The sequence below is a fragment of the Zonotrichia leucophrys genome, chromosome 22 (genome assembly GCF_028769735.1).
Source record: "Zonotrichia leucophrys gambelii isolate GWCS_2022_RI chromosome 22, RI_Zleu_2.0, whole genome shotgun sequence".
NCBI classification, from domain to species: Eukaryota; Metazoa; Chordata; class Aves; order Passeriformes; family Passerellidae; genus Zonotrichia; species Zonotrichia leucophrys.
The window spans coordinates 2,500,944-2,526,282 of record NC_088191.1 but is presented as its reverse complement, the minus strand read 5'-3'; the positions used below and the strand labels follow the sequence as shown (position 1 = coordinate 2,526,282).

At 52.4% G+C, this 25,339-nt stretch overlaps 3 protein-coding genes across 13 annotated transcripts in view; 1 reads left to right on the top strand and 2 right to left on the bottom strand.

Moving 5' to 3' along the window:
* The first annotated feature begins 203 nt into the window (after positions 1–203).
* DDHD2 (DDHD domain containing 2) lies at positions 204–12,551 on the top strand. 2 transcript variants are annotated; one of them, XM_064731097.1, is made up of 17 exons: positions 205–535; positions 1,702–1,892; positions 3,030–3,119; positions 3,353–3,473; positions 5,136–5,225; positions 6,345–6,480; positions 7,269–7,477; positions 8,078–8,148; positions 8,248–8,367; positions 8,949–9,044; positions 9,133–9,255; positions 9,342–9,497; positions 9,587–9,689; positions 9,775–9,939; positions 10,261–10,423; positions 10,668–10,779; positions 11,011–12,551. In XM_064731097.1, exons 1-16 carry the CDS (start codon positions 352–354, stop codon positions 10,756–10,758), a joined length of 2,109 nt encoding a protein of 702 aa, XP_064587167.1. In that variant the 5' UTR covers positions 205–351; the 3' UTR covers positions 10,759–10,779; positions 11,011–12,551. The 2 variants fall into 2 exon arrangements, with proteins under 2 accessions (XP_064587166.1, XP_064587167.1); XM_064731096.1 differs by having other exon boundaries at positions 204–535; positions 8,078–8,367.
* Positions 12,552–13,035: 484 nt separating this feature from the next.
* On the bottom strand, positions 13,036–19,635 carry PLPP5 (phospholipid phosphatase 5). Of its 8 annotated transcripts, none has more exons than XM_064731121.1 (7): positions 19,489–19,635; positions 19,301–19,409; positions 17,723–17,813; positions 17,550–17,613; positions 16,131–16,255; positions 13,959–14,129; positions 13,036–13,648 (listed from the first exon to the last, which is right to left on the bottom strand). In XM_064731121.1, exons 1-7 carry the CDS (start codon positions 19,548–19,550, stop codon positions 13,479–13,481), a joined length of 792 nt encoding a protein of 263 aa, XP_064587191.1. In that variant the 5' UTR covers positions 19,551–19,635; the 3' UTR covers positions 13,036–13,478. The 8 variants fall into 8 exon arrangements, with proteins under 8 accessions (XP_064587191.1, XP_064587189.1, XP_064587190.1 ...); XM_064731119.1 differs by having other exon boundaries at positions 16,100–16,255; positions 19,489–19,629; XM_064731120.1 differs by having other exon boundaries at positions 13,036–13,573; positions 16,100–16,255; positions 19,489–19,629.
* A 3,618-nt stretch (positions 19,636–23,253) lies between these two features.
* NSD3 (nuclear receptor binding SET domain protein 3) overlaps positions 23,254–25,339 on the bottom strand; it is a 36,631-nt gene continuing 34,545 nt past the window's right edge. For all 3 annotated transcript variants that reach the window (XM_064731077.1, XM_064731079.1, XM_064731078.1), the window contains one exon: positions 23,254–25,020. In XM_064731077.1, coding sequence (XP_064587147.1) covers positions 24,779–25,020 — 242 coding nt within the window. In that variant the 3' untranslated portion in view covers positions 23,254–24,778. The remainder of the gene's footprint in view (positions 25,021–25,339) is intronic.

The following is a 25,339-nucleotide window of genomic DNA, read 5'->3' as shown; positions in this document are numbered from 1 at the left end:
TCACAGGCAGGGATAACAGGCAAAGGTCGCGGGCAGGGATCGGGGCAGGGGCTCAGGCAGCAGCCCCAGCGGGCACTGCGGGCAGGCACTGCGGGCACAGATTGCGGGCAATCCCCGCTCCGCCCCGGCCGTGACGGCGAGGGCGGGCCGCGGGCAGCGCCGCCCCGGGCTGGGCGGGCACCGCGGCCGGAGCGGAGCCTGCGCTGCCGCCCGGGCCGGGCCGGGCCGCTGGGGCCGCAGCAGCCGCGGGGGCACCGGGGCCGCTCGGGGCCGTTCGGGGCCGGTTCCCGCGGAGCCCCCGGTGGTGGCGGCGGGAGCGAGCGGCGCTCCCGGCTCGGCCGCAGCAGCCCCATGGCGGCGCAGGAGCCGCCGCGGCCGCCCCCGGGCAGCGCCGAGCCGCTGGAGCCGGAGCCCGGCGGGCGCTACGAGGCCGTGGTACCGCACTGGTTCTACTGCAAGGTCACGGACACGCGGGAGCGCTGGGTGCCGTTCAGCGCGCAGGACTCGGAGCGCCTGGAGGCGGCGCACGGCGCAGGTACGGCCGGGGCGGCGGGCGGGGGTCTCGGGGTGCCCCCGGGCACGGCTCCCACCGCCCTCCGGTTCGCCATCCCCCTCTTGGAGCACCCTAAAGAATGGGCCTGCTGAGCTTGTGTTTGCGATTCTTCCCGTGGCTTCCACCTGCGATGCTAAATTCCCTCGAGGAATTCTAAATTCTGGCTTTTTTGGCCATGTGCCCGCTCCCAATAACGGAGAGGATGCATCAAATGGTCTGACCCCATTCAAGTGATGCTGCTCTGAATTATATATAATCACGCTGCTAAGCATCCTCTGGTGAGGCGGGGAGAACGCTGCCAGGATGGCAGGAATTCCTCTGGGGATTCCTCTGTGCCTGCTGTGGCAGCGAGGATTGGAGGTGAGCCCCAAGTCCTTGTGTGCCAGATGTCACCATCTGTGCCACCTGCTGCTGCTGCCACGGGCACAGCTCCGATTGCCCAAGGATTGGCTCGCCCAGGAAGTTTCGGATTAGAGGCTGTGCTGCTCATCCCCAGTGCTGCTGCCTGGCACAGGGTCCACCGGCAGCCCCAAAAGGCAGCAAAATTCATAATTTGAGGTCTGTAGAGAGTTCTCTGTTTTGGAGAGAGACAGGAGACCCTGGTGCACCCTCACTGTTACACAATGCCCTTCCCAGGGCCTCCCAGTTTCACTTTTACCCTCCAGGCCAGGCAGGGAGAGGCCACGTAAGCGTGTGCCCAAACTGTAGAGAAGGACAGGGCAGGGGAATGTTTTCATCTTACCTCCTGGAGCATTGTCCTGGATGTTGTTTGTTCTGTTGCTGCTAAAACCCTGCCTGCTCCCTGGGATTCCAGTGCTAATCCAGCCTCAGAAATGATGGGAATTGGCTCTGCTTGGCATCCTTGGAGCAGGAAAACCCTCCTGGAGTGCTGTGCCCCCTGTGCCATCATCCCCCTGGTGTCACCAAGGCATGCTTGTATTTCCAACCATATTTAACCTCATTAAAAGAGGGGAGAAACCATCTTCTCCATAAAACCCCACCAGATTTCCCTCTGGGGGAAATCTGAATTGGGGCATCTCACCCCGACAGTGAGTTTGGTGGTGGTGCTGTGGTGGCTCTGAGCTGCCCAAGGGGGTGAGCTTGCTATTTGAGGCCTGTGAGGGTTGACTGCAGGTTCTGTTCCCCAGGGAAGGAGCAGGCTGGCGTGGTGGTGCCCACCTCGGGGGGCAGGTACGACGTGCACCTGCGGGAGCGGCGGCGCGTGGCCGTGTACTGGGAGGAGGAGGCGGCCGAGGTGCGGCGCTGCACCTGGTTCTACAAGGGGGACAAGGACAACAAGTTCATTCCCTACTCTGAGGCCTTCAGTGAGGAGCTGGAGGTAAGCAAACCCTTCCTCTGCTGGTTTCCACCCCAGTTTCTCCTGGGCACACAGTGCCTCTGATGTCCCAAACCCCATATGAGGCCGCTGGGGACATGAACTCCAAAGAGGCTTTGGCAGGAATTCCTGCAGCAGATTGATGTGACTGTGAGCTCTGCTGTGAACTCCCCTTCCTCTGCCCTCAGTGCATCCTTCCAGCACACCTGGAAATGCCAGGCTGTCCTTTGGGATGGTGCAAATTCCACCTCACCTGAAAGTGCCAGGCTTTCCTTTGGGATGGTGCAAATTCCAGCACGCCTGAAAGTGCCAGGCTGTCCTTTGGAATCATGCGAATTCCACCTGAAAGTACCAGGCTTTCCTTTGGCATGGTGCAAATTCCACCTGAAAGTGCCACGCTCTCCTTTGGCATCATGCAAATTCCACCTGAAAGTGCCAGGCTTTCTTTGGCATGATGCAAATGCAGAAATATGTAGGCAGATATATAAAAATACCCATCTTGGAATAATTCCACCATTCTGCCTGACAAAGTGCCAGTTTCCTATGGGAGGGGCAAGGTTCAGAATCTGCGCTGAAAGTGCAGGCTATCCTTCTGTCAACATTCCACTCACCTGAATGCCAGGCTTCCTTGGGATGGTGCAATTCCACCGAAATGCCAGGCTGTCCTTTGGATGCATGCATTCACCTGAAAGTCAGCTTCCTTTGCAGAGTGCAAATTCCACCTGAAAGTCCAGGCTTCCTTGGAATGGTGCAAATTCCACCTGAAAGTGCCACGCTCTCCTTTGGCATCATGCAAATTCCACCTGAAAGTGCCAGGCTTTCTTTGGCATGATGCAAATGCAGAAATATGTAGGCAGATATATAAAAATACCCATCTTGGCAATAATCTCCATTCTGATGTACCAAAACCAGTTCTAAGGGGAGGGGGAGGTCTGATGCTGCTGCTGTCAAAGTGAGGAGCTCTTAAACATTCTCAGCATGTGATCCTGGGATGACCCTGCTGCTCCTCCAGCTGATTTCTCTGCTTCTTTTGCAGAGTATTGATAAGAGGTTCTGAAAATTGGGTGGGGAGTGTCCCAGGAGGGTGAACACTGATGGGCAAGCTTCCAGCTGACTCACAGTGGGTGTTCCCTTCTGCAGGAAGCTTACATGATTGCCGTGACCCTGGGTGAGTGGAAGAAGAAGCTGGAGTCCCCCAACAGAGAAGTCATCATCCTGCACAACCCAAAGGTGAGCAGGGCCTGGTGAGGACATCCCCTTGGGCCTCTTGGTGCTGCTCCCTTCAAATGAGCTTGTCCCAAAGGCATTCCACTCACCTGTGCCAACAGCTGAGCCTGCCACCAGCCCCACATTCCTTTCCAACACCTCTGTGGGCAGAGCATGCTCTGGTACCAGCCCGTGTCAGCCACAGCTGCTGCCGCTGCCCTGCTCTGGGTCACTGACAGGCTCTTCTTGTTCCCAAGCTGATGGTTCACTACCACCCCGTGGCCAGCTCTGATGACTGGGTCTCCACCCCCACGGAGCAAGGCCGGCCCCGCACTGTGAAGAGAGGAGTGGAGAACATTGCTGTGGAGATCCCCAATGGTGAGCCCCTGTTCCCAACCCAAACCCTGGGTGAGGGTGTCCACAGGGGTCTCAGAGTGAGGGAGGAGAGAGGATCTGACACCATGATTCAGAAGGCTTGATTTATTAATTTATTATATATATTATAGATTTTATTTATATTATTATATAATTATAATAATATAATATATAATACATAATATATAATATATTATATATTACACATTATATATTATACATTATATTTATATCTAATCTCTAATACATATTATATATTATATATTATATATTATATATTATATATTATATATTATATATTATATATTATATATTATATATTATATATTATATATTATATATTATATATATTATATTTAAACTATACTAAAAGAATAGAAGAAAGGATTTCATCAGAAGGCTGGCTAAGAATAGAAAAGGAATGAATGATAACAAAAGCTTCTGTCTCGGACAGAGAGTCCAAGCCAGCTGACTGTGATTTGCCATTAATTAGAAATAACTCTATGAGACCAATCACAGATCTACCTATTGCATTCCACAACAATAGATAATCAATGTTTACATTTTGTTCCTGAGGCCTCTCAGCTTCTCAAGAAGAAAAAATCTTAAAGAAAAGATTTTTCATAAAAGATGTCTGTGCCAACCCCGAGTGGTGTTTTCCACCCTGCTCACAAAGACTGGAGGAAGCTCCCGTGATCCTTTAAGTCAAGTGCATGTCAAAACATTTTGTGCCAAAAGGACCCAAATGGTTTCAGAAACCTCCCCAGCCCCTGCAGAGCTGCAGATCCAGAGCTGCTGGCAGCTCTGCAGTGCCTGAGGTGACCCCTGAGGTCTCAGTTTGTACAGGAGGGGAGTTCCTTTCCCTGCTAGGGACCCAGTGCTTTGTCACTCACCTTCGTGCTGGTGACTCTCTGGGGCACGTGCTGTCCCCAGCTCTGTCCCCTCCCAGCTGCCCTGAGCTGCCAGTGGTGCTCAGCCCTTGTCCCCATGAGGACACCAGGCAGTTGCTCCATTTTCCATGGGTGCCTGCCCTCATATGCAAACTAAGGTGTGTGGGAAGCAGGGAACAAGCCCTGACTCCACCCGGGCCCTACCTGGGAGATGCAGCTCCCGTGGGGCTCCTCAGAGTGGGCTGGGCATGGGGCAGCTGCACTGAGCCCTCCTGGTCCTGCACTTCAGCTCTGAGCCCTCCTGATGCTGAAATTCAGCACTGAGACCTCCTGATCTTCCAATTCTGCACTGACACCTCCTGATCTTCCAATTCTGAAAACCTCCTGATGCTGAAATTCAGCACTGAGACCTCCAGATCCTCAATTCTGCACTGAGGCCTCCTGATGCTGAAATTCAGCACTGACACCTCCTGATCTTCCAATTCTGCACTGAGGCCTCCTGATGCTGAAATTCAGCACTGACACCTCCTGATGCTGCAGTCCCCTGTGCTGGGCACTGGGGATGAGCCACCACCCCTTCCTCTGCTGTCCTGTTGGTCCAGGTCCATCCCAGGGCAGCAGAGCTGAGCAGGCCCAGCAGCCTTGAGGTGTAAATGCAGGCACTGAGGAGGGTTTTCATGGGCCCAGGTGAGGGTGGGAGGCCCCAGCCCTGCCCAGGGCTGTCTCCAGCAGTTCTGCTCAGCTGCCATGCCCTGAGCTGCCCTCCCCTCCCCAGGAGAGCCGCTGCAGATCGATCACCTGGTGTTCGTGGTGCACGGCATCGGCCCCGCCTGCGACATCCGATTCCGCAGCATCGTGCAGTGCGGTAGGGCTGAGATGGGGGGAAAAATGTGGGGGGAATTTGAGAGGGGAACATGGGGGAAGGAACCTGGGAGAGGAACCTGGGAGGGGAATCTGTCAAGGGAACGTGGGAGAGGAACATGGGAGAGGAATCTGGGATGGCAACCTGGAAAGGGAACCTGGGAGGGCAAACTGGAAGGGGAATCTGGAAGGAGAACTTGGGGGGAAACTTGGGAGGGGAACCTGGGAGAGGAACCTGGCAGGGGAACGTGGGATGGCAACCTGGCAGGGAAGCTGGGGGGGAACCTGGGAGAGGAACCTGGGAAGGGAAACTGGGAGGGCAACCTAGGACAGCAACCTGGGAGGGAAAACTGGGAGGGAAAACTGGGAGAAGAACCTGAGGGGGGAACCTGGGAGGGAAAACTGGGAGAGCAGCCTGGGAGAGGAACCTGTCAGGGGAGCCTGAGAGAAGAACCTGGGAGGGCAAACTGGAAGGGGAATCTGGAAGGAAAACTTGGGAGGGGAACCTGGGAAAGGGACCTGGGAGAGGAACCTGGGAGGGGAACCTGAGAGGGGAACCTGGGGGGAAAACTTGGAGGAGAACCTGGGAGAGAAATCTGGGAGGGGAACCTGAGTGGACAACCTGGGAGGGCAACCTGGCAGGGGAACCTATAGGAGAACATGGCAGGGGAACCTGGGAGAGGAACCTGGAAGGGGAACCTCACCCTGGGGCTGCCACGCTGCCTCAAACCACCCTGACCCTGGCAGGCTGACTGTGGGCATTGTGAGCAGAACACTCCCTGACCACCAAATCCACCTCCTGAAAGGGTTTAGGCAGCTGCTGCTCCTGAGTTTTGCTTCAGAACAGAAGCAGATTTATTTTTCATAAATTTCTATAAGTTTCTTATCCTGCCCCTGTGAAGGAGGTGCAGATGGGGCAGCGAAATCCAGCAAGCACACGTGGCAGGCCATGGAGCCTCCCCTGATCTGTAGTTAAAGATTCAGGGACTTAGGGGAGCAGCAGCAGCTTAAAGACCCCACTGGGATTTCCCCTTAATGATCTTTCATGGTATTAAGCGTGGTTGGTGGCACGGGCTGGCCCCAGAGCCTGGTGCATCTCGCTGAGAGCTGTTGTGTTTCACAGTGAATGATTTCAGGAACGTGTCCCTCAGCATGCTGCAGTCCCACTTCAGGAAGGCCCAGGAGCAGCAGCAGGTGGGCAGGGTGGAGTTCCTGCCTGTGAACTGGCACAGCTCCCTGCACTCCACTGGCGTGGATGTGTGAGTATCCTGCAGCCCCTGCCCTGGAAAATCCACTTCTTCTGGTGGAAAAGCTGGGAGATTTTAGGGTAGGAGGGAGCAGGGACCCCCAGAGCCCTCCCCACTGCCATTCTGCAGCTCCCATCACATCCTCAGAACAGAAGTTTTTGCCTTCCCTGGCTGCTCTCAGGAGGGAGTGGAGATATAATCAAATATGGCAACCAGCAAGACTCTCTGGTTCCCTAACAACTTTTTCTTTTTCTCTTTTGGTGTTTTATTTTTGGTTTTGTTTCCATTCATCATTGCAAATAGTTTATTTGTGTTATTTCCTTGAAATAAGCATATTTTTTTCTTTTATTCATCTCCAGAGCTATCACATACTAAATCAATATTGAGTATTAAGGTGTTAGATGAGAAAATTCTCTTGTAGGCTTCAGTATGAGATTTGTGTAACCTACAGAATTCTTAATGCACTTGGAGATTGTTTTTAGCCTTCCTATTTCATTTGACTACTTACATCAAACAAAAATGAAGCTTACAGTGATCTCAAATTGAAAATTTGGACCTTGCCATCGTGCTGCACATTGCTGAAGCCTCTGAGAGCTGAGTGCCCCAGCAAGGGCAGAGAGCAGGGCTCTTTATTCTGGGAGTGTAATAGCACAGGCTGTGCTTTGCCTTCTGAGGGTCTGGATTACAACACACCCCGTTGAAAACTGTGCCAATCCTCATCAGAACTCCTATTTTGCTGTAGAAGCAGGGTGGGGCTCAGTGGTTTCCCCACGTGCAGCCCCTCTATCCTCTCCCCGCAGCGACCTGGAGCGGATCACGCTGCCCAGCATCAACCGCCTGCGTCACTTCATCAACGACACCATCCTGGACGTGTTCTTCTACAACAGCTCCACCTATTGCCAGACCATCGTGGACACGGTGGCCTCGGAGATGAACCGCCTGCACCGGCTCTTCCTGCAGAGGAACCCGCGCTTCAAGGGCGGCGTGTCCATCGCGGGGCACAGCCTGGGTGAGAGCCGTGCCAGGGCAGGGCGGGCACGGCCGGGCTGCTCGGGGCTGGGAGGGATGCCAGACATGAAACCAGGGTGTTCCAAGCCCTGTCCCAGCTTCCAGAGGTGTGGCAGCCACAGATTCTCTGGGCAGCCTCTGCTGGTGCTTCACCACTGAGTAGTAATTCTTCCATTTCCAAAAAGAGGTGGCTTGGGTTCTTCCCCTCCAGTTGCTCATGCTCTGCCCATGCCTGGTTTCTAGAGTCACTCATTTTGTTAGAAGGGACATCAGCCATGAAACCAGGCTGCTCCAAGCCCTATCTCAGCTTCTAGAGGTGTGGCAGCCACAGTTTCTCTGGGCAGCCTGTGCCGGTTCTTCACCAAGTAATAATTCCTTCACCGAGTAATAATTTCTTCACTGAGTAATAATTTCTTCCTGACATCTAATCCAGCCTGTCCTCTACCACTCTAAAGCCATTGTCTCTTTTCCTGTCACTGTCTGCCTGTAAAAAGGCCCAGAGTGCAGCTCTTCCATCCCAAAAGAGGATTTTCCCTGTTTCCCTGGTGGCTCAGGCTCTTCCCCTGCCGGTGCTGATGCTCTGCCCCTGCCTGCTTTCTAGGGTCACTCATTTTGTTTGATCTCCTGACGAACCAGAAGGCTGATCCCGAGGAGAAGGAGCTCTGTGTGCAGGTAGGGGAGGCCACTGCCCCCTCCTGCAGCTGCATGGGGATGGGGCACAGGAGCAAAGAGGTGAGCACAAAGTGTGATCCCTCCTGGATCTGTTCACAGGGGTCCAGGACAACCTCAAGCACGGGGGGTATTGAGGAGGTAAAAGAAATCCTGAAGAAGCTGGAGCTGTCTGAGTACTGTGATGTTTTTGAGAAGGAGAAAATGGACAGGCAAGCACTGGTGAGAAGTTCCTCTGTTTTTCTGGCTCTTGTGGCTCTTCTTTGCTTTTCTTCATCATCATCCCAGCTGTGCACATCTCCTGGTACTGAGTCACACATGAACCATTGTAATGGTGTTCACAGGGGTCTCAGGCTGAGGGAAGAGATGAGGATCTGACTCCATGTTTCAGAAGGCTGATTTATTATTTTATGATATATATATTACACTAAAACTATTCTAAAGGAATAGAAGAAAGGATTTCTTCAAAAGGCTAGGTAAGAATAGAATAGGAAGGGATGATAACAAAGGTTTGTGGCTCGGACTCTCTGTCTGAGCCAGCTCACTTTGATTGGCCTTTAATTAGAAACAACCACATGAGACCAATCACAGATGCACCTGTTGCATTCCACAGCAGCAGGTAACCAATGTTTACATTTTGTTCCTGAGGCCTCTCAGCTTATCAAGAGGAAAAATCCTGAGGAAAGGATTTTCCATAAAAGATGTCTGTGACAAACCATCTCTGAGGTTCACACAGTCCCATAGAACAGACTCCTCACCATCCCTCTGCTCCTGGACTAACACCAGCCTTGCTTATTTTCCAGCTCTTGTGCACAGAGAACAACCTGAAAGAAATGGGAATTCCCTTAGGGCCCAGAATGAAAATACTCCATTACATCAGCTCTGAGACAGGGATGAAGGTTTGTTCTCCACATGGTTTGTGCTCATCCCATCCCACCCCACCCCACTGCACCCCTCTGACACCAGGACCCCTTTGTGCTGCTGCAGGGTCGGAGCTCAGCAGCTCCTGGGCACAGTGAAGGTGAGGCTGAGCCAGGGTCCCCATCCCAGCTTGGGGACAGCTCTGAGGATGGCAGGAGCTGCCAGTACCGGGACGTTGGCCTGGGACAGGTACAACAGCTCTGGCTGCACCCCAAACCCTTGTGACACAGCACAGGGATTGTCTGATGAACAAATCTGAACATCCCCCATTCCAGGTGTCAGCAAACTACCCCCAGCTGAACTACAAGCCCAGCATCTTCTTTGCCTTTGGCTCTCCCATCGGGATGTTCCTCACGGTGCGGGGAGTGAAGCGCATCGACCCCAACTACAGCCTGCCCACCTGCAAGGGCTTCTTCAACATCTTCCACCCCGTAGGTATAAGAGCCAGAGCTGTGTCCTGTGTGACACACAGGTAGAGCACGAGCCCTGGCCGCTGTCACTGTCCCCCTCTCGTGTGCAGTTTGACCCCGTGGCGTATCGGATCGAGCCCATGATCGTCCCGGAGCTGGAGTTCGAGCCCATGCTGCTGCCCCACCACAAGGGCAGGAAGAGGATGCACCTGGGTAAGGCACAGGCAGCCCCTTTCCCCCGGGCTGGGGTCACTGCTGCAGCCCCCAGCCCCACAGCCAGCCCCCTCCTGCCTTGCAGAGCTGAAGGAAGGGCTGACCCGCATGAGCGTGGATCTGAAGAACAACCTGCTGGGCTCCCTGAGGGTGGCCTGGCAGTCCTTCACCCGCTCCCCCGTGCTTGCCCTGGAGGCTGGGAGCTCTGAGGCTGAGGCAGAGGCAGAGGCTGGCGCTGAGAAGCAGCCAGGTTGGTGCTGGGGGCATGGGGGAGCCAGGGGTGCAGCCGTGGGAGCTGTGCCCAAAGGTGGGCACAGGTGATGGGCAGGGTGGCTGTGGCACTCCAGGCACCTGCATCTCCCTGAATGCTGTGGCCTTCCCCTCTTAGCACCTGATGAAGGGGTTTTCTGGGGGGGTCTCAGCACACCACACCACGTTTTAAGCCCACTCCCCTCCTCTGGCAGCACTTCAGCTGCCTCTCCCCTGAGTGAGGGAGGGCACGGCCCTGCTGTTGTATTGCCACGGCTGCTGGTGGCCTGGGGCTGAGCCAGGCTGCTCCTCCTCCCTGCAGACACAAGGGCAGAGGAGCCCCCAGCAGCAGTGAAGGAGGAGACCCCTCCCATCAACGTGGGGAGGCTCAACGGGGGGAACCGCATCGACTACGTGCTGCAGGAGAAGCCCATAGAGAGCTTCAACGAGTATCTGTTTGCACTCCAGGGGCATCTCTGCTACTGGTGAGTGTCTGTGCCATGCTCAGGACTTCAGATTTACCTGTGGTGAAGCAGAATGGCATCAGTTTCAGAGGCAGTGTAGTGAGAAAAGCCTCAGGTGGTTGAGGGAGCAAGATTTTGTCCTGTCTGTGACACACAGAGGGTGGGCATGGACAGAGGGAGGAGATTTGTGCTTCTCCTGGTGCTGCCCCAGCTATCACAGAGTGCAGGGAACCATTCCCTCCTGATTCCCTTTCCTCCCCTGCAGGGAGTCAGAGGACACCGTGCTGCTGGTTCTGAAGGAGATCTACCAGACACAAGGCATCACACTGGACCAGCCTTTACCAGGGAGCCAGTGACCCACCTGTGCTCTTCTGGCTGTAAGTCACCTCTGGATTTCCCAGGACACCTCAGAGGAGATCTGCTTGGTTTAGGGGAGAATTATCCATTATCTAAGGCAGGGAACGTGTGTCAGCTTTCTTCTTTTGCTGTCAGCACCTTTGGCTTCTTCCCTCTTCCCTCCATGATCAGACAAGAGGAGAGGAGCAGGGAGGCTCCAGGGGCTGGATTCTGACTGCAGCTATTGCTGTGTTCTCCTTTTGCTCTCTCAGGTTCAATCCCACAGAGCACTCACCAGGAAAGTCCAGATCTCATCTCTGCCTTCCTCTCTCCTCTGCTGCCGTGTCCTGCATGCTGCTTCCTGGAGACAGGATGGATTTTCCTCCATTTTGGCTAGGGGTAGGGGGAAAAACCATCAAGGAAAAACCACTTCAGCTCCAACACACACACACACCACCTGTACAGTGACTCCCTGTGGCAACGTGTGCTTTCAGCCTGCACCCTGTGAGCCCCCACACCAGCAGACGAGCTGTCCGGGCTCAGAGCCCACACCTGGCTCTGTGAGGACACTCACAGCCTGGGACTTGAGGAGAAAAAGCCTTAAACACAGCGTGGGAAGAGCTGCAGCAGCCTTGGAGCAAGGGAGATTGCTGAGTGCTAATACAAAAACACAAAACCCCCCTAGCAGGGCACAGGAGGTGAAACCCAGGGCACAGAGAGCTGCTGAGCCATGGGGGCTGGCCAGCATCATCCCTGCACTGCTGCTGCATCTCTGGGCACCCCTGCACTGCAGCCAGGCAGGGCTGCCCCTAAAGCACCCTGTGAGAGTGGCATGCTCGTGCTCCTCCCTGCTGTGGGGTGCTGCTGGAGACAGCTCTGCACCCAAAACCCAGCCCAACCCAGCCCATTCTGAACACCCAGACCCTCCCCATGGCCCTAACCCAGCCAGTGCTGCTGGGGACAGCTCTGCACCCCAAACCCAACCCACCCAGACCCTCCCCAGTGCTGCTGGGGACAGCTCTGCACCCAAACCCAGCCCATCCTGAACACCCAGAGCCTCCCCACAGCCCTGACCCAGCCAGTGCCCTGCTGTCCCTACTCCAAGGAAAGCTTCCCCCCCCCAGCTGGCAGTGCCAGCCCTCTGAGCCCTGCAGGGACACAGAGCAGCGTGAGCAGCAGCTGAGCATGGAGATCTGTGCCCTCTCCACGCTCCCATCCTGGTTTAGCTTTAAATGTCCAAAATGCAGCCAGCAAGGTGGAGCACAGACGCAGCAGGGTGTGGGCACTGCAGGAATGACCCCAGCTCTGTAGGCAGCTCAGTGTGCACTGCCTTGAAGCTCTTTGCTGAGGGGCAGGGCTGGAGAACCTCTGTGATGCTTCCCTGGGGCTCCAGTGCTGGGTGAGGTGTTGCTGTGCAGCCTTTGGAGAGCCAAACCACTTTTCCCTCCTGCTGACTTTTGCCCTGCATGGGGTAAGGAGCCTTTTTTCCCCCCACAGAGCCTGTTGGTTTGTTTTTCCTCCATTGTCTGTTATTTGCACTATTGGAAGGGTTTTGTTTGCAGCCTCCATCCCTCCTCCCCTCCCAAGGAACAGAAGCTGTTCTGTACCTGACTGCAGGAACAGCCAAGCTGCTTGGTCAGCACCTGACTGGCTGAAATCTCATGGGAGCAGGAAAAGGGACAGTCTTAACATGGGACACTAATGATCAGCTTTTTAAGTTATGCACTTTGTTAAAAAAAAAAGGAAGTTAAATACATTTTAAATGTTATTTAATGTCTTTTCCAGTAAAAGCCAAAATAAATAAGTAGGTGACTGTGGTGTGTGCATGTCCAGGGGGAGAGGGAAGGGCTGGAAAAGTCAGATGTGGAGTTTTGGGGGAAAGTGAAGCTATTTCTGTGATTCTACTGAAGCTGCAGAGTTACAGAGGGTGCAAGCTGCAGCTGATGGGTTGGTGTTTCATTGCTGACTCACCTGCCTTGCTCTGCTGCAGCCTCACCTGTGCTGTTTGCATGAACACACACCTGAAATCTGTCTTGGAAGGGACCAGGGACAAACAGCTGCTCCCAGAGGAGCTTTGATCCCTGGATCTCAGCAGCACTCAGCCCTTCCTTGTGTGAGACACACCAGGGAAATGAGGGATGCTTCCAAACACCATTATTTCATTTTTTGCTGTCATTTCCTTGAAACTACTAAAGCTGCAAGGAAAGAGCGCCCATCAGAAACCCCTGCAAGCACCAGAGGAAATGGTTTATAAAGCAACAACCCAAACCTTGAAATGAAAGTTTTAGTACCACGGGTCATTACAAAAATTAAACTCCTTTATTTGGGACATTAGAAAAGCTCAAAGTTGGCAGGTCCTGCACTTCATTTCCCAGGAGAAGGGCTGGGACAGCTCAGCTGGGCTGCAGAGAGGTGGCCAATGGTGCTTCCTGGGCTGGATACAAGAACTTCCACCAGACTGGGCACACTGGGCTGGGCCATTTTCCCAGTTCGGGACCTTCACACCCAACTGTCTCTGTGCAGGTTGGCACCTTGAGTGCCCCCCTCATTTCACAGTGGGCCTGAAGAAGGGGTGGCCTAAAAAATCCAGTGAAATGCAGCAACACAAGGGCCAGGGCAGGGAACTCACCAGCTCAGCAGGGAACACCTGCCCAGGGCTTCATCCTCACTTCTCCTGAGCAGCCTCCCCCCAGCCTCACCCTGCCCTGGCATCCAGGGAGAGGCAGGACAGAGCCTGGCACTAAATGTTCATGTGGAAGCTGGGAGATGGAGGCTTCTCCTCGTGTCCTGGCAGCGCTTTGGGCTTGGCCAGAGATGGTTTGTGGCACGTGGTGTCTGTCAGGGGAGGGTAGTACTGCCTGTAGCACAGGTATGCCAGCAGCAAACCCATCACTGAGCCAGCCAACACATCTGTGGGTGAGACCAGAGCAAAGTTAACGGCCCTTCACCCTCCCAAGCCTTGTGAGCAATTCCTCATGATCAATTCCTCAGCAGAAGCTTTTCTGCTAGATCCATAACCTGATTTAGCTGCAAACTCAAGCTTGGTGTGGATTTCAAAACCATTTCCCTGCAGCTGGCAGCAAAATTGCCACTGGAGGAGTGAAAAAACAAACCCCAAGTTGCTGCTGGGGAGTCTGAACATTTCTGTGGCACCAAACCCCCTGTGCCTGCTCAGGGCACCTGCTGAGCCCATCCAGGTGCACCAGAAACCCTCACCCACCTTCCCAGTGGTGTTTGTAGTCGCAGGTGCGGGACACGGCGATGAGGGTGGCGAGGAAGAGGGGCAGGAGGAAGGCACAGAAGCGCAGGGCCCGGCCCCCCCGGCCTGGGACGAAGCTGTGCAGCTTCCCTGCCAGGTAGAAGGCAGAGAAGGCAAGGCCAGCAAAGGCAACTGGAAGAGAACAGAACAATGTTGGGTCAGAATAGCTCCAGGTTTTGCTGTCAGACCCTGACCCGCTGCAGTGGAAGGGCTGTGAGTGGTGTCTGTCTGTCCTGTGAGTGGTGTCTGCCTGTCCTGTGAGCCAAGGGAAAACCAGCTGAGAGTGTGCTGGGGAAGATGAAACAGGAAAGCCTTATCAATACGATTGCCTGGCAAAAGATTTTGGGAATATAGAAATTATAAGTGAGATTGAAATGAAAGCAAGCTTTGAGATTCCTCAGTTACTGAACAACTGGAAAACAATGGTGTGGCTGCTGAAGGTGATCCCCTTTTGATGGAACAACACCCTCTGCTTGCAGACAGCTCCAAGGGTCAGAGCAGACCCTACAGCTTGGCAGAAGAGCCCAAAGAGGAGTTTTAGGGTTTAAAATGTAACAGAGTATGGCAATGTAATGATTCTTATGGGCTGCATGTAAATGCTGTCGGATTTGTATCTTGTACTGGATTGGTTGGTGAGAATGAGAATATTCAACACGGAAGATTTATTGTATTGTAATGGGAACCTCGCTCTCTTACCCCTTTTACTCTCTCATCCTCTCTCTCTTTCTCACCCTCTCTACCCCTCTCCTCTCTCAGGCCTGCTCCAGCTGTGCCAGCAGGGCCCTTTGCAATAAACCCCAAATTCCACGACCTGGCTTCAGAGATCTCTCATCTCCATCCATCCCCACCCTCCTACCCCCATCAATCCTATAGCAGTGATGGATCCAAGAAGCTGCTCCCTGGCACACATCCCTCCTCCTGGGTTGCAGACAGCTTTGGACTGCATTTCTCACCCCAGTGCTTTGCAGAGGGAAACCTGAATCCCTCTCAGAACTCAGCCAATGTGACCGTGTTCGCAGGAGTCTTAGGATGAGGGAAGAGATGAGGATCTGACTCCATGCTTCAGAAGACTTGGTTTATTATTTTATTATATATATTATATTAAAACTATACCAAAAGAATAGAAGAAAGGATTTAATCAGAAGGCTAGCTAAGAATAGAATAAGAAGGAATGATAACAAAGGCTTGTGGCTCAGACAGAAAGTCTGAGCTAGGTGGACTGTGATTGGCCATTAATTAGAAACAACCACATGAGACCAATCACAGATGCACCTGTTGCATTCCACAGCAGCAGATAATCATTGTTTACATTTTGTTCCTGAGGCTTCTCAGGAGGAAAAACCCTAAGGAAAGGATTTTTCAGAGAATATCATAACTACAAGCCAAAGCTGTGGGGGGTGCAGGACAACAAACCCAAGCTGCCCAGAGCTGAGCAGGAAGGGGACAGACCCTGGGTGGCACTCACAGGACGGGACAGACCCTGGGTGGCACTCACAGGAAGGGGACAGACCCTGGGTGGCACTCACAGGATGGGACAGACCCTGGGTGGCACTCACAGGATGGGACAGACCCTGGGTGGCACTCACAGGACGGGACAGACCCTGGGTGGCACTCACAGGAAGGGGACAGACCCTGGGTGGCACTCACAGGACGGGACAGACCCTGGGTGGCACTCACAGGAAGGGGACAGACCCTGGGTGGCACTCACAGGAAGGGACAGACCCTGGGTGGCACTCACAGGAAGGGGACAGACCCTGGGTGGCACTCACAGGAAGGGGACAGACCCTGGGTGGCACTCACAGGACGGGGAGAGACCCTGGGTGGCACTCACAGGACGGGACAGACCCTGGGTGGCACTCACAGGACGGGACAGACCCTGGGTGGCACTCACAGGACGGGACAGACCCTGGGTGGCACTCACAGGATGGGACAGACCCTGGGTGGCACTCACAGGACGGGACAGACCCTGGGTGGCACTCACAGGAAGGGGACAGACCCTGGGTGGCACTCACAGGATGGGACAGACCCTGGGTGGCACTCACAGGATGGGACAGACCCTGGGTGGCACTCACAGGATGGGACAGACCCTGGGTGGCACTCACAGGAAGGGGACAGACCCTGGGTGGCACTCACAGGACGCGTGGCCGCTGGGGAAGCTCTTCCTGCCCTCGCTCACCCTGCGGGCGTCCCCCGTGCACAGCAGCTCCGCGTTGGCGCGGCCGTCGGGGAAGCAGCGGTGGAAGAAGTCAGGTCGTGGCCTGGGACAGGGAAATGCAGCTCAGGGCCCTCCTGTGTGGGCACTCCCTGCACCCAGGGAGCAGCCTGTGCCAATGCCATCCTCCCCAGCCTGTGCCTAAGTGAGCCCATCTGAGTGATGGCTCAGTGTTGGAGCAGTGTGAGTTGCTGCTGGCATAGTCCAGGGTAAGGAAGCAAAAAGGATTTTTGCATAAGATCCACAGATGTTTTATGTGTGGATATTATGCAAATAATACCCACAGTGAGGTGTTCAGGTCCCAGCACCCACACACAGACAAAGCACCCTGCAGCTTTCTCCCTACAGGGGCCTGGGGGCTGTCCCTGCTCTCACAAAGGTGAGGGCTGATCAGGGAATAGGGGACACAGGAACAGACATAGGAACAGGGGAAGGAGCCAATGGGGTCTAAGAGCTTTTTGAGGGAAGCTTCTTGTGTCTCCCTAGACCAAGGAATGCCCCCCCACCTCAGAGTCTCCACACAGTGTTTTTTCTATTTCTAAATTGTCTTTGCAGCTAGAAAAAAACCCACATTCTTTCCAGGCTGAGCATGTCCAAGTTCAGCTCCTGGCCCTGATGTGGCTATCACAGAATCTCAGAATGATGAGGTTGGAAGAGAGCTCTGAGATCATCCAGTCCAACCTGTGCCCTGACACCTCACCCAGACCATAGCACCCAGTGCCATGTCCAGGCTTTTTATAAACACATCCAGAGATGGTGATTCCACCACCTCCCTGGGAAGAGCATTCCAGTGCTTTATTATTCTTTTGGTGAAAAATTTCTTCCTAATATCCAACCTATACCTTCCCTGATGTAGCTGGAGACTGTGTCCTCTGGTTCTGTCAGTGCTGCCCGGTGGAAGAGACCAATAGGTTGGATATTAGGAAGAAATTTTTCACCAAAAGAATAATAAAGTACTGGAATGCTCTTCCCAGATAAGGTAGTACAATCACCACCTCTGGATGTGTTTAAAAAAAGCCTGGACATGGCACTGGGTGCTATGGTCTGGGTGAGGTGTCAGGGCACAGGCTGGACTCAGTGATCTTAGAGGCCTCTTCCAACCTCATCATTCTGTGATTCTGAGATTCTGGGATTCCTTCCCTGCTGTAGCTTGAGGCTGCATCCTCTGGTTGTGTCAGAGACCGACCCCACCTGTCTCCAAGCTCCCTTCAGGAAGTTGCAGAGAGCAATAAGGGCACCTCTGAGCTTCCTCTTCTCCAGGATAAACAACCCCAGCTCCTTCCAACGTTCCCACAGCAGAGCTGCCTCCCCCACAGCGCTGGGAAGCAGCCAGTCCTCACCTCCCCACCACGAGCTTCAGGGCGTTTGTGAAAACCCCGTTCAGGGCAAGAGCAAGGCTGGCGGCTGGGAGAGAGCAGAAGGGTCACATCAGCGTTGTCCCCACCTGGGAGTGCAGCCTGTTCAGGCACGGGCAGGGCTCAGGCTGCCTTTCCCTGAACAAGGAGGAGCTCACCAAGGCAGGCTTCCCTCGTGTCCTCGTGGTCAGCGCCCATGCACAGCCTCGCCAGGAGGATGAGCAACAAGGGAGACAGAAATGCGATGAACTGCACGACACAGGGAGAATTTTAGGTCAGTAAAGCAGGTTTAAGTTCTCACTAGAGCACAAGAGCACTTACTCAAGACTCTGAGTGCACTCCCTTCCCCAAAGCCCAGCAGCAATCTGTCCTCAGCAATCAGAACACAACCCCTCCAGCTGGATTTGCAGCAGGCCCTGATGAACCCAGCGTGTCCTTTGGTTGTCAGAAAGCTCTTCTGGCAGAGTGCTGCTCTGGCTGCTTGCTGGGGGTGTCCCCAGGCACAGCACCTCAGCTCTGCCCTCCCTGCAAGCCCCAGCATTAGCGCTCAGTCAGCAGCACCCTCGCTCTGTCAGCAAAACCTCGGCAGCTGCTGATTCAGAGCAGGCAGTTCTCATCATCCCCATCTCTGCCCTGGGGGACTGCACCCCGGGACATCCTCAGCACTGCCAGGCTCCCACGGAGTCTGTTCCCACCTGGCACATGTCCTGCTTTACACATTTACACTGCCTATTCCAAATGCTACCCCAAGGTTTTGTCCTTATGTTTAGTGACCCCCTCTTGCAGGAAACCCCACCTGGATTTACCAACAGCCATTCACCTCACACCAGTGACAAATCAATCCCTCTGACACACTGCTCTCTCCTAGAACTCCAACACAGACTTAGTCAAACTCTTCTAAACAAGCCTAGAGCCATTGGGAAAACATTTGACAATAAAATGATGATAAATCCCTGCTATAAATAGCTGCTTGCAAGGAAAACATGCCCTGATAGCAAGAGCTGTGCTGTCTTCCACACACCCGCTAAGTGAGACGTGGAGTGGATTATGGACAGCAGTGCAAAGTCCTGATCAGTTTATGAACTTCAAATCCCAACAGCAACGGATGGTAAAGCCTCAAAATATGACAAAAATCACTGTGTGTTCAGCCTGGTTGGTGTTAATCTCACAGAATGGGTAGAAAGGGATCACTGGGGACCATCCTGCTCAGGGTCCTCAGAGCACATCACCCAGGACTGTGTCCAGGTGGATTAGGAGTATCTCCAGCTACGGAGACTCCCACTGTCTGGACAGCCTGTGTCACTGCTCAGTCACCCACACAGCAAAGTTCCTCCTCCTGTTCAGGTGGAAATGCTCCAGCTTGAGCCTCCCGCCCCACTGAGCACAGCTCGGCTCCATCCATCCTCACAGCCCCTCCCCGCAGCCATTTATCCACATGGATGCGATATCCTGCACTTTCTGCAACGTGCACTAGGAGCTGCAGGTACAAGCTTGTATTGCAGTACAAGCTTTTAGCCAGCAGCTTTGTTTTAAAAGGAGAGCTGGCAATTCGAGAATAAATCCAAGTAAATGCAGGAAACACCGGCACAGGCTGCCCGGAGAAGCTGCGGATGCCCCATCCCCGGAACTATTCACAGATTATGTGGGCTCGGTCTGCTGGGAGGGGGAGGGAGGGACAACACGATCCTTTAAGCTCCCTTCCGACTCAAACCACGTTAAGAACCCGCTAAACTCACAAACATGAAGACCGTGGGGACGTGATCCGCTTCCACGTAGGGATGTTTGTAGAGCCACATCTCCTCGGGCTGCAGCACGCGCTGGAAGGGCGGCAGGAACTCCATGATCCTGCAAGGAGACGGGAGAATGAGCGGCGGGGAAGGGCTGGGAAGGGCTGGGCAGGGCCGGGCGGGGGTCCCGCACCCACCCGAAGGTGGCGAGGAGCAGCACCCGCAGGCCGGCATCGAGAGCCAGCTCCGATCTCCGCATGGCCACGGCCCGGCTCGGAGCGGAGCGCAGCGAGTCCCGTTATCCCTCCCCGCGTCCCGCCCCGCCCCGTAGACGGAACTGAGTCATCTCATCATTGGAACATTCAGAACGATTTATTGAAGTCAACCTCAAGCAAAAAAAAAAAAAAAAAAAAAAGAAAAAATAGTTTTCAGATCAGTGGAATGTCATTAAAAATTTTTCCTTACGGAAAAGTAAAAGGAAAAAAAAAAAGAAAATAAACCAAAAAAAACAAACCAAAACCCACATCTGAATTCCAGAGTATTTGTAAAATAAAATAAAATAAAAAAAAGGCAACATCTCAGTAAATAGAATGTACAAAAATTATATGTTCTACCATCACACACAGTCAGTAAGAAGCTAAAATATTACAGGCAAGTCTCGATACGCTCTACCTAAGAGGACAGGAGCTATCTATGTACAGGGAACCAGCTTTACAGGCTTCACACTATGCAAGAGGACAGAGGCCAACACAAACCCCCCAAAATATTGGATATCTCAAAGTCTATGCGGCAACATCAAGTCATGATACAGTAATGCCCCGTGGAATCAGACACTCCTCGTAGTGCCAGGGCTGAATCTGCGTCCAAAAACTCTTCCAAACCAACTCCGGTGAATATCGACGCTTCGCTATTAAAGACTCGAGTGATTTCCTTAAAATAACATTTCACAGAATCTACAAAGTTTGTTACAGATAAACAAAGTCTACAGAAAGAACGACTCTACAAAGGTCCATCTTACAGAGCACGTGGGGATGGAGACGGATCCGCGGGGATCTGCGTTGTGCAACATCACTGGTGAGGAGACAGACGGGCTGGGGTCCTCAGAGCACCCCAAATGCAACCCCCAACCCCTGGCTCAGATGGGACAGGATCACCCTGGGGGCTTGGTGGAAAAGTGACACCAAAATGAGATACAGATCCACCTGGAACAGGGAGTGAGTGTAGGGGTTCATCCGGTCTGGTTATGACCCAAAAGCGAGAGAGAACTGCAAGGTGGGACCCCAGGCAAGAACCCACTGAACTTACAAACACTGGCATCTCCAGAGGCAGCTGAGATCTCCAGAGGGACCCCAGGCAGCTGGCACCTCCAGAGGCACCCATGCAGATGGCATCTCAGAGGGACCCCCATGCAGCTGGCACCTCCAGATCCCCCTAGAGGGACCCCCACAGCTGCCTGGCCCTGGAGCTGGTGGTGGTGGCACAGCCCCGGGGCACAGGGAGTGGTAAATGGCTTTGGCAAATTCACACACGTTTTCCCTTTTTTATTCACATTAAGCACAGAAATCCCCTACACAAAGCACAGTTCCAGCTCCCCAGCTCCCTCTCTGGAGCAGCAGGACCAATCCCAGGGGAACACAGACCTGAGCTGCTCACTGGGAAATACAATATCACAGGAAACAACCTTTCTTTTCTTCCTGGTTTTGCCTTTTTCTCTTCCTCCTTTTTCCCTCAGAACAACACTGGGAATACATCCAACGTGTAGGAGTGTATCTTAAGTGCAAATGTTTTTGCTACACAAAGAGAAATGGTGGGGAAAGCTGATGGGGATGGGAAGCAAAGGGACAGCACTGCTCCAAGGTCAACGTCTCCCACGCAACACCTGGTGAGCACAAACCTCCCAAACCCTCCTGTTTGCCATGGATCCACTGCACAGCAGGAGCAGGAAGGAATTTGGGGGGAAGTCAAGGACATTTTTCAATGCAATATACAAAAAAAAACCAAAAACAACCAACCAAAAGATCATGTATAAATAAAAAAAGCTGTAAAAGGAACCGCAGAGCTTCAAGTACATTAAACCCTGAATTCAATGAGGCAGAGGTTTCCATGTTAAAGTGACTTCTCCGTACCAGCGTCGGACACCCCCATCCCACCCTCCCCCCTTCCCCTCCCACATAATTCTGTAAAGTTTCAATATATACAGATTTTATGCTCATTGATAGTTATGTCTAGTAATTGTGTCTTTCCCATTCTATCCTGAAATTAAGATAAAAGAAGGGGTTTTTTTAAGAAGAAAGGCCAAAAATCCACATTCCAGCCCTATTACTCCATTTGAACTGATTCTCCAAGACCATGTGGTGACCAGAGAAGGTGATTTGCCCACGAAATTTCCTTCCTGAGCTTCAACAGCCTATGGACAGGACAATCTATACAATAATCTGACAGTTACAACAGATAATGTGTTCAGGAATGGTGGAACCAGCCCCTGCACCACTGGAATCACAGAATTGTGGAATTTTGCTTCTAAATTCATCTGGCCACAGGTGCAGCTGCAGAGGAGAAGCTCCAATAAACCACAAACCTGTTCCCTGGGCAGGGCAATGCCCAGGTGCCAGAGATGGAGGCAGGAGGTCACCACAAGTGTGGGGCCACCCCAAAAATGTAACAAGAAAATAGGTGAAAAACGTGTCAATGTGTTCCCATGAAGGAAAAACAATGTGCTGGGACAGCACACTGTAATTCTCCACCAAAATTACCAGTTCTGTGGATTTCCCCTAGGTCTCAGCATGAAATGACCCAACTATCCAAGATTCCTTATTTTGGAGCCCACACAAATGAATTCAGCAGCTGCCTCCCACTCTGCTGAAGCCAATCCATCAGAACAGCTGTGCAATCTTTTCCTTACAAAGGAGCTGCACTAAGCAACTGCATTCTGGTTACTCAGCTTACAAAGATGTGGTTAAAATGCACATTTTAGCATCTGAACCTGGCACTCACAACAGTCACCAAGATCCTCTGAACTGGGTTGTTCTCAATGTTAAAGCTTTTTGAAAGACTCACCTTCTCTTCAGTTCAGAGTTTTGTTCACAAACTAAACAACCTCTCCTGTTTTCCCTCCTGAGTCCAAGCCCAGCTGCTATGAATCACTTTTTGGTGGAAAAAGAAGCATCTCTAAGAAGTCTGAACACAAAGTGAGCCAAGACATGGAGTGCACAGGAGGAGCAGCAGCCTCCCATCACAGCATTTGAGGAGTTTAAAGCCTTCTGTGCCCTGGCACAGCACTGTGGCACTGCCAGGGTGGCCACTGCCAGTTTGTGCTCCTGTCCAATGCTCCCAAGGTGTCCTGGTGCTGCCACACCACGTCCCTCTGCTCAGCAGGTCACCATGGACACAATAAATGGAGCAGGCTGGGGCACTCACACAGCAGCACAGTACCAGCAACATATCTGATATATATATATATACACATATTTTTATACATATATATATATAAAATATATCAGCTGATAGCTGCAATCAGATGCTCTGACTTCAGAGAAAATCACTGAACATTATCAAGCCTAACAAAGAATATAAAGTGAACGCCTCAGGCCTTACAGACATGATAGCAAGAGCTGTGTTTGGAATTTCTGAGAAGGTTAAACATCCTCAATAAGAGCATAAAAAGAGACATTTCTCACACAAAACGTTAAGAAAAATAAAATCCTTTTTGTACCTTATTTTTTTTTTCTTTAAAAATACCAAAATCCAGCAGGGTTAGTGTTGGAGCCTGGCTGGAGCATGGCCCACAGCAGGAAGTGCTTTAGGGGTCCCAAAGCTGCTGGCCCAGGTCTGGCACCCCAGGGGAGCTGTGGGCAGCTGCTCAGGGACTGTAGTGTATCCATCACTGATTGCACACACAAAAAACTCCCCCTGCACACCAGTGTGAGGATGAGGAGGACACCAGGCAGAGGCAAGACACGGTCTAAATTCCACACAGATTTTTTTTTTTCTTGATCTGAGAAGTCTCTGTGTTCCCACAGGTTTGTGTCAGCAGTTTTCCAGAGACAAGGTGATTAATTCCAAGGCTCAGATGCCAGCAAGATTTGATTATTTTCAGTACCCACGAGCAGAGGCTGGCAGGGAGTAGCTGTTATCAGTACACAAGGCAGAAGTAGTCACTGTACCAGGGCAGGGGAGGGGACAGTGCTTGGTGAGATTGTGGGCTGAGGGGGAAGAGTCACCAAAACTAACTCCAGCCTGGGGACACCAGTGCCCTGTGGCTCCTTGCACAAAAAAATGGAGGAATAGAGGTTTTCTAAAAAAATTCTGGAGCAAGAGGCAACCTAAGCCACCTTGAAAGCCTCACTGAAGGAGTCTGTCTCTCTGATTAACAGAGGAAATCCAAGACAGAACCATCTCCTGAGGCATCAGCTGGCTGCTGGGATATGGCCCCTTACCCAGACACAAAATACCCTGTTCATTGAGGAAGTGCTGAGATGTTCCTCAGCTCCATTAACAATGAAGATTAAAGTTAGAAGATCTCTCTCTCTCAACAAAAAAATATTAACACTCCATTAAAACCAACATGCACATGGGTCAGGTCCCTCACGTGGCCAAGTCTCCCTGAAGCCAAGGGGAGCCTGAGAAGGCAGGACTGAAGAATCACTCAGGAACTGCCACCAAACCAGGTGAGGAAGCCACTGGCAGGACTGCCTTCAGCTCTGACTGAGGCTGGGAGGGGTTTCCAAAATATAGGTGGGATACAGGAATGACCACTGTGCAATTAAACTCTGAATTTTTGCATGTCTGCAAACACCCAAGACAGCTCTGGAGCATTTCCTCCTCACTGCCAGACCTTGTGTTACGAGCACTTCCCAGAAGTCACACACCTGATTTCTCACAGGAAAAGCTTCACAATAATATTCAGAAGTAAACATGAGAGACAACCTACCTTCTCCAATGCCTTTACCAATAAGTAGTGGAACAGAGGCATTGCAGAGCCACCTGGTCTGACACCCACACCTGTCTGTTTGGCATCTCAGTGTTACAGAGGGGACAGGCTTTGCTCTTTCCATAAACTAGACACAAAAGTTACGTTGGCTTCGCTGTTTTGTTTTTAAAGACACGATGACCGATCAAAGCCAGATCTTCAACACCCTTTCAAAATTAAATAAATAAATATGTGGCTATGCTTTGCTTTCTACACTCAAAGAACATTATTTTAAACAGAATATTCTTTTCACTGTCAAAAGTGTTACGGTTTTCTTCAAAGGCCAAGACGCTCCTGGTTTCCAACAGTAAGAGCTGCTGTAGCACATTCAAGGGTAAAAGAAAGACCAAACAATAAAAACCAAACACCACTGCCTGGTCCTTCTCGCTCAGCTCAATGGTCCCATTCCAGCTCACACGTGACGGCTCCGAGGACAAAGCCGAGTGTGGCGCTGCAAACTCCGAGTTCATCGCCTGCTGCCCCTCTTCTCCCCTCCCGTGTTTGTTTTTAACCCAAATTCACTCCTTTGCCTCTTCCACAGCGTTCTGTGCTTCCAATTTGCACTTGATCTTGCTCCAGTACTCGGGTGCCACAGGAGATTTGGGGTCGTGGGTGGAGCAGCAGAGGCGGCCGTCCAGCGCCGACGGCACCAGGGCTCCCTTCTCGTGATCCTTGCAGAAGGAGTGGGGGCAAAACTCACAGAAGGACACGGCAGGATTGCTACAGATGTCACACTGATGCCATGGACATTCCCACTTTCCTGAGGAGGGGAGGAGAGAGAGAAAGGAGCTGGAATTAGTGCACTTTGGAGACAGCGCTGGCCTTTAAGCCTCACTCCGTGCTCAGATGAGTGCAAACAAAGTTCAGAAAAATCAGCCACTACTTCTGCTTCTCATGTACAAGAATCTGACTGAACACAGTTCTGTTCTGCATTTTTTAGACAAAAAGATCATGTTCATGTTTCAATCAAAATAAGAGGAAGTTTGATTGATTCAAGGAGAGGAACAAGAGCAACATTAAATATATGACAAAGCCTCTGCCCACCAGTTCCATTTAGGAACAGTCACCTGATGTACTGC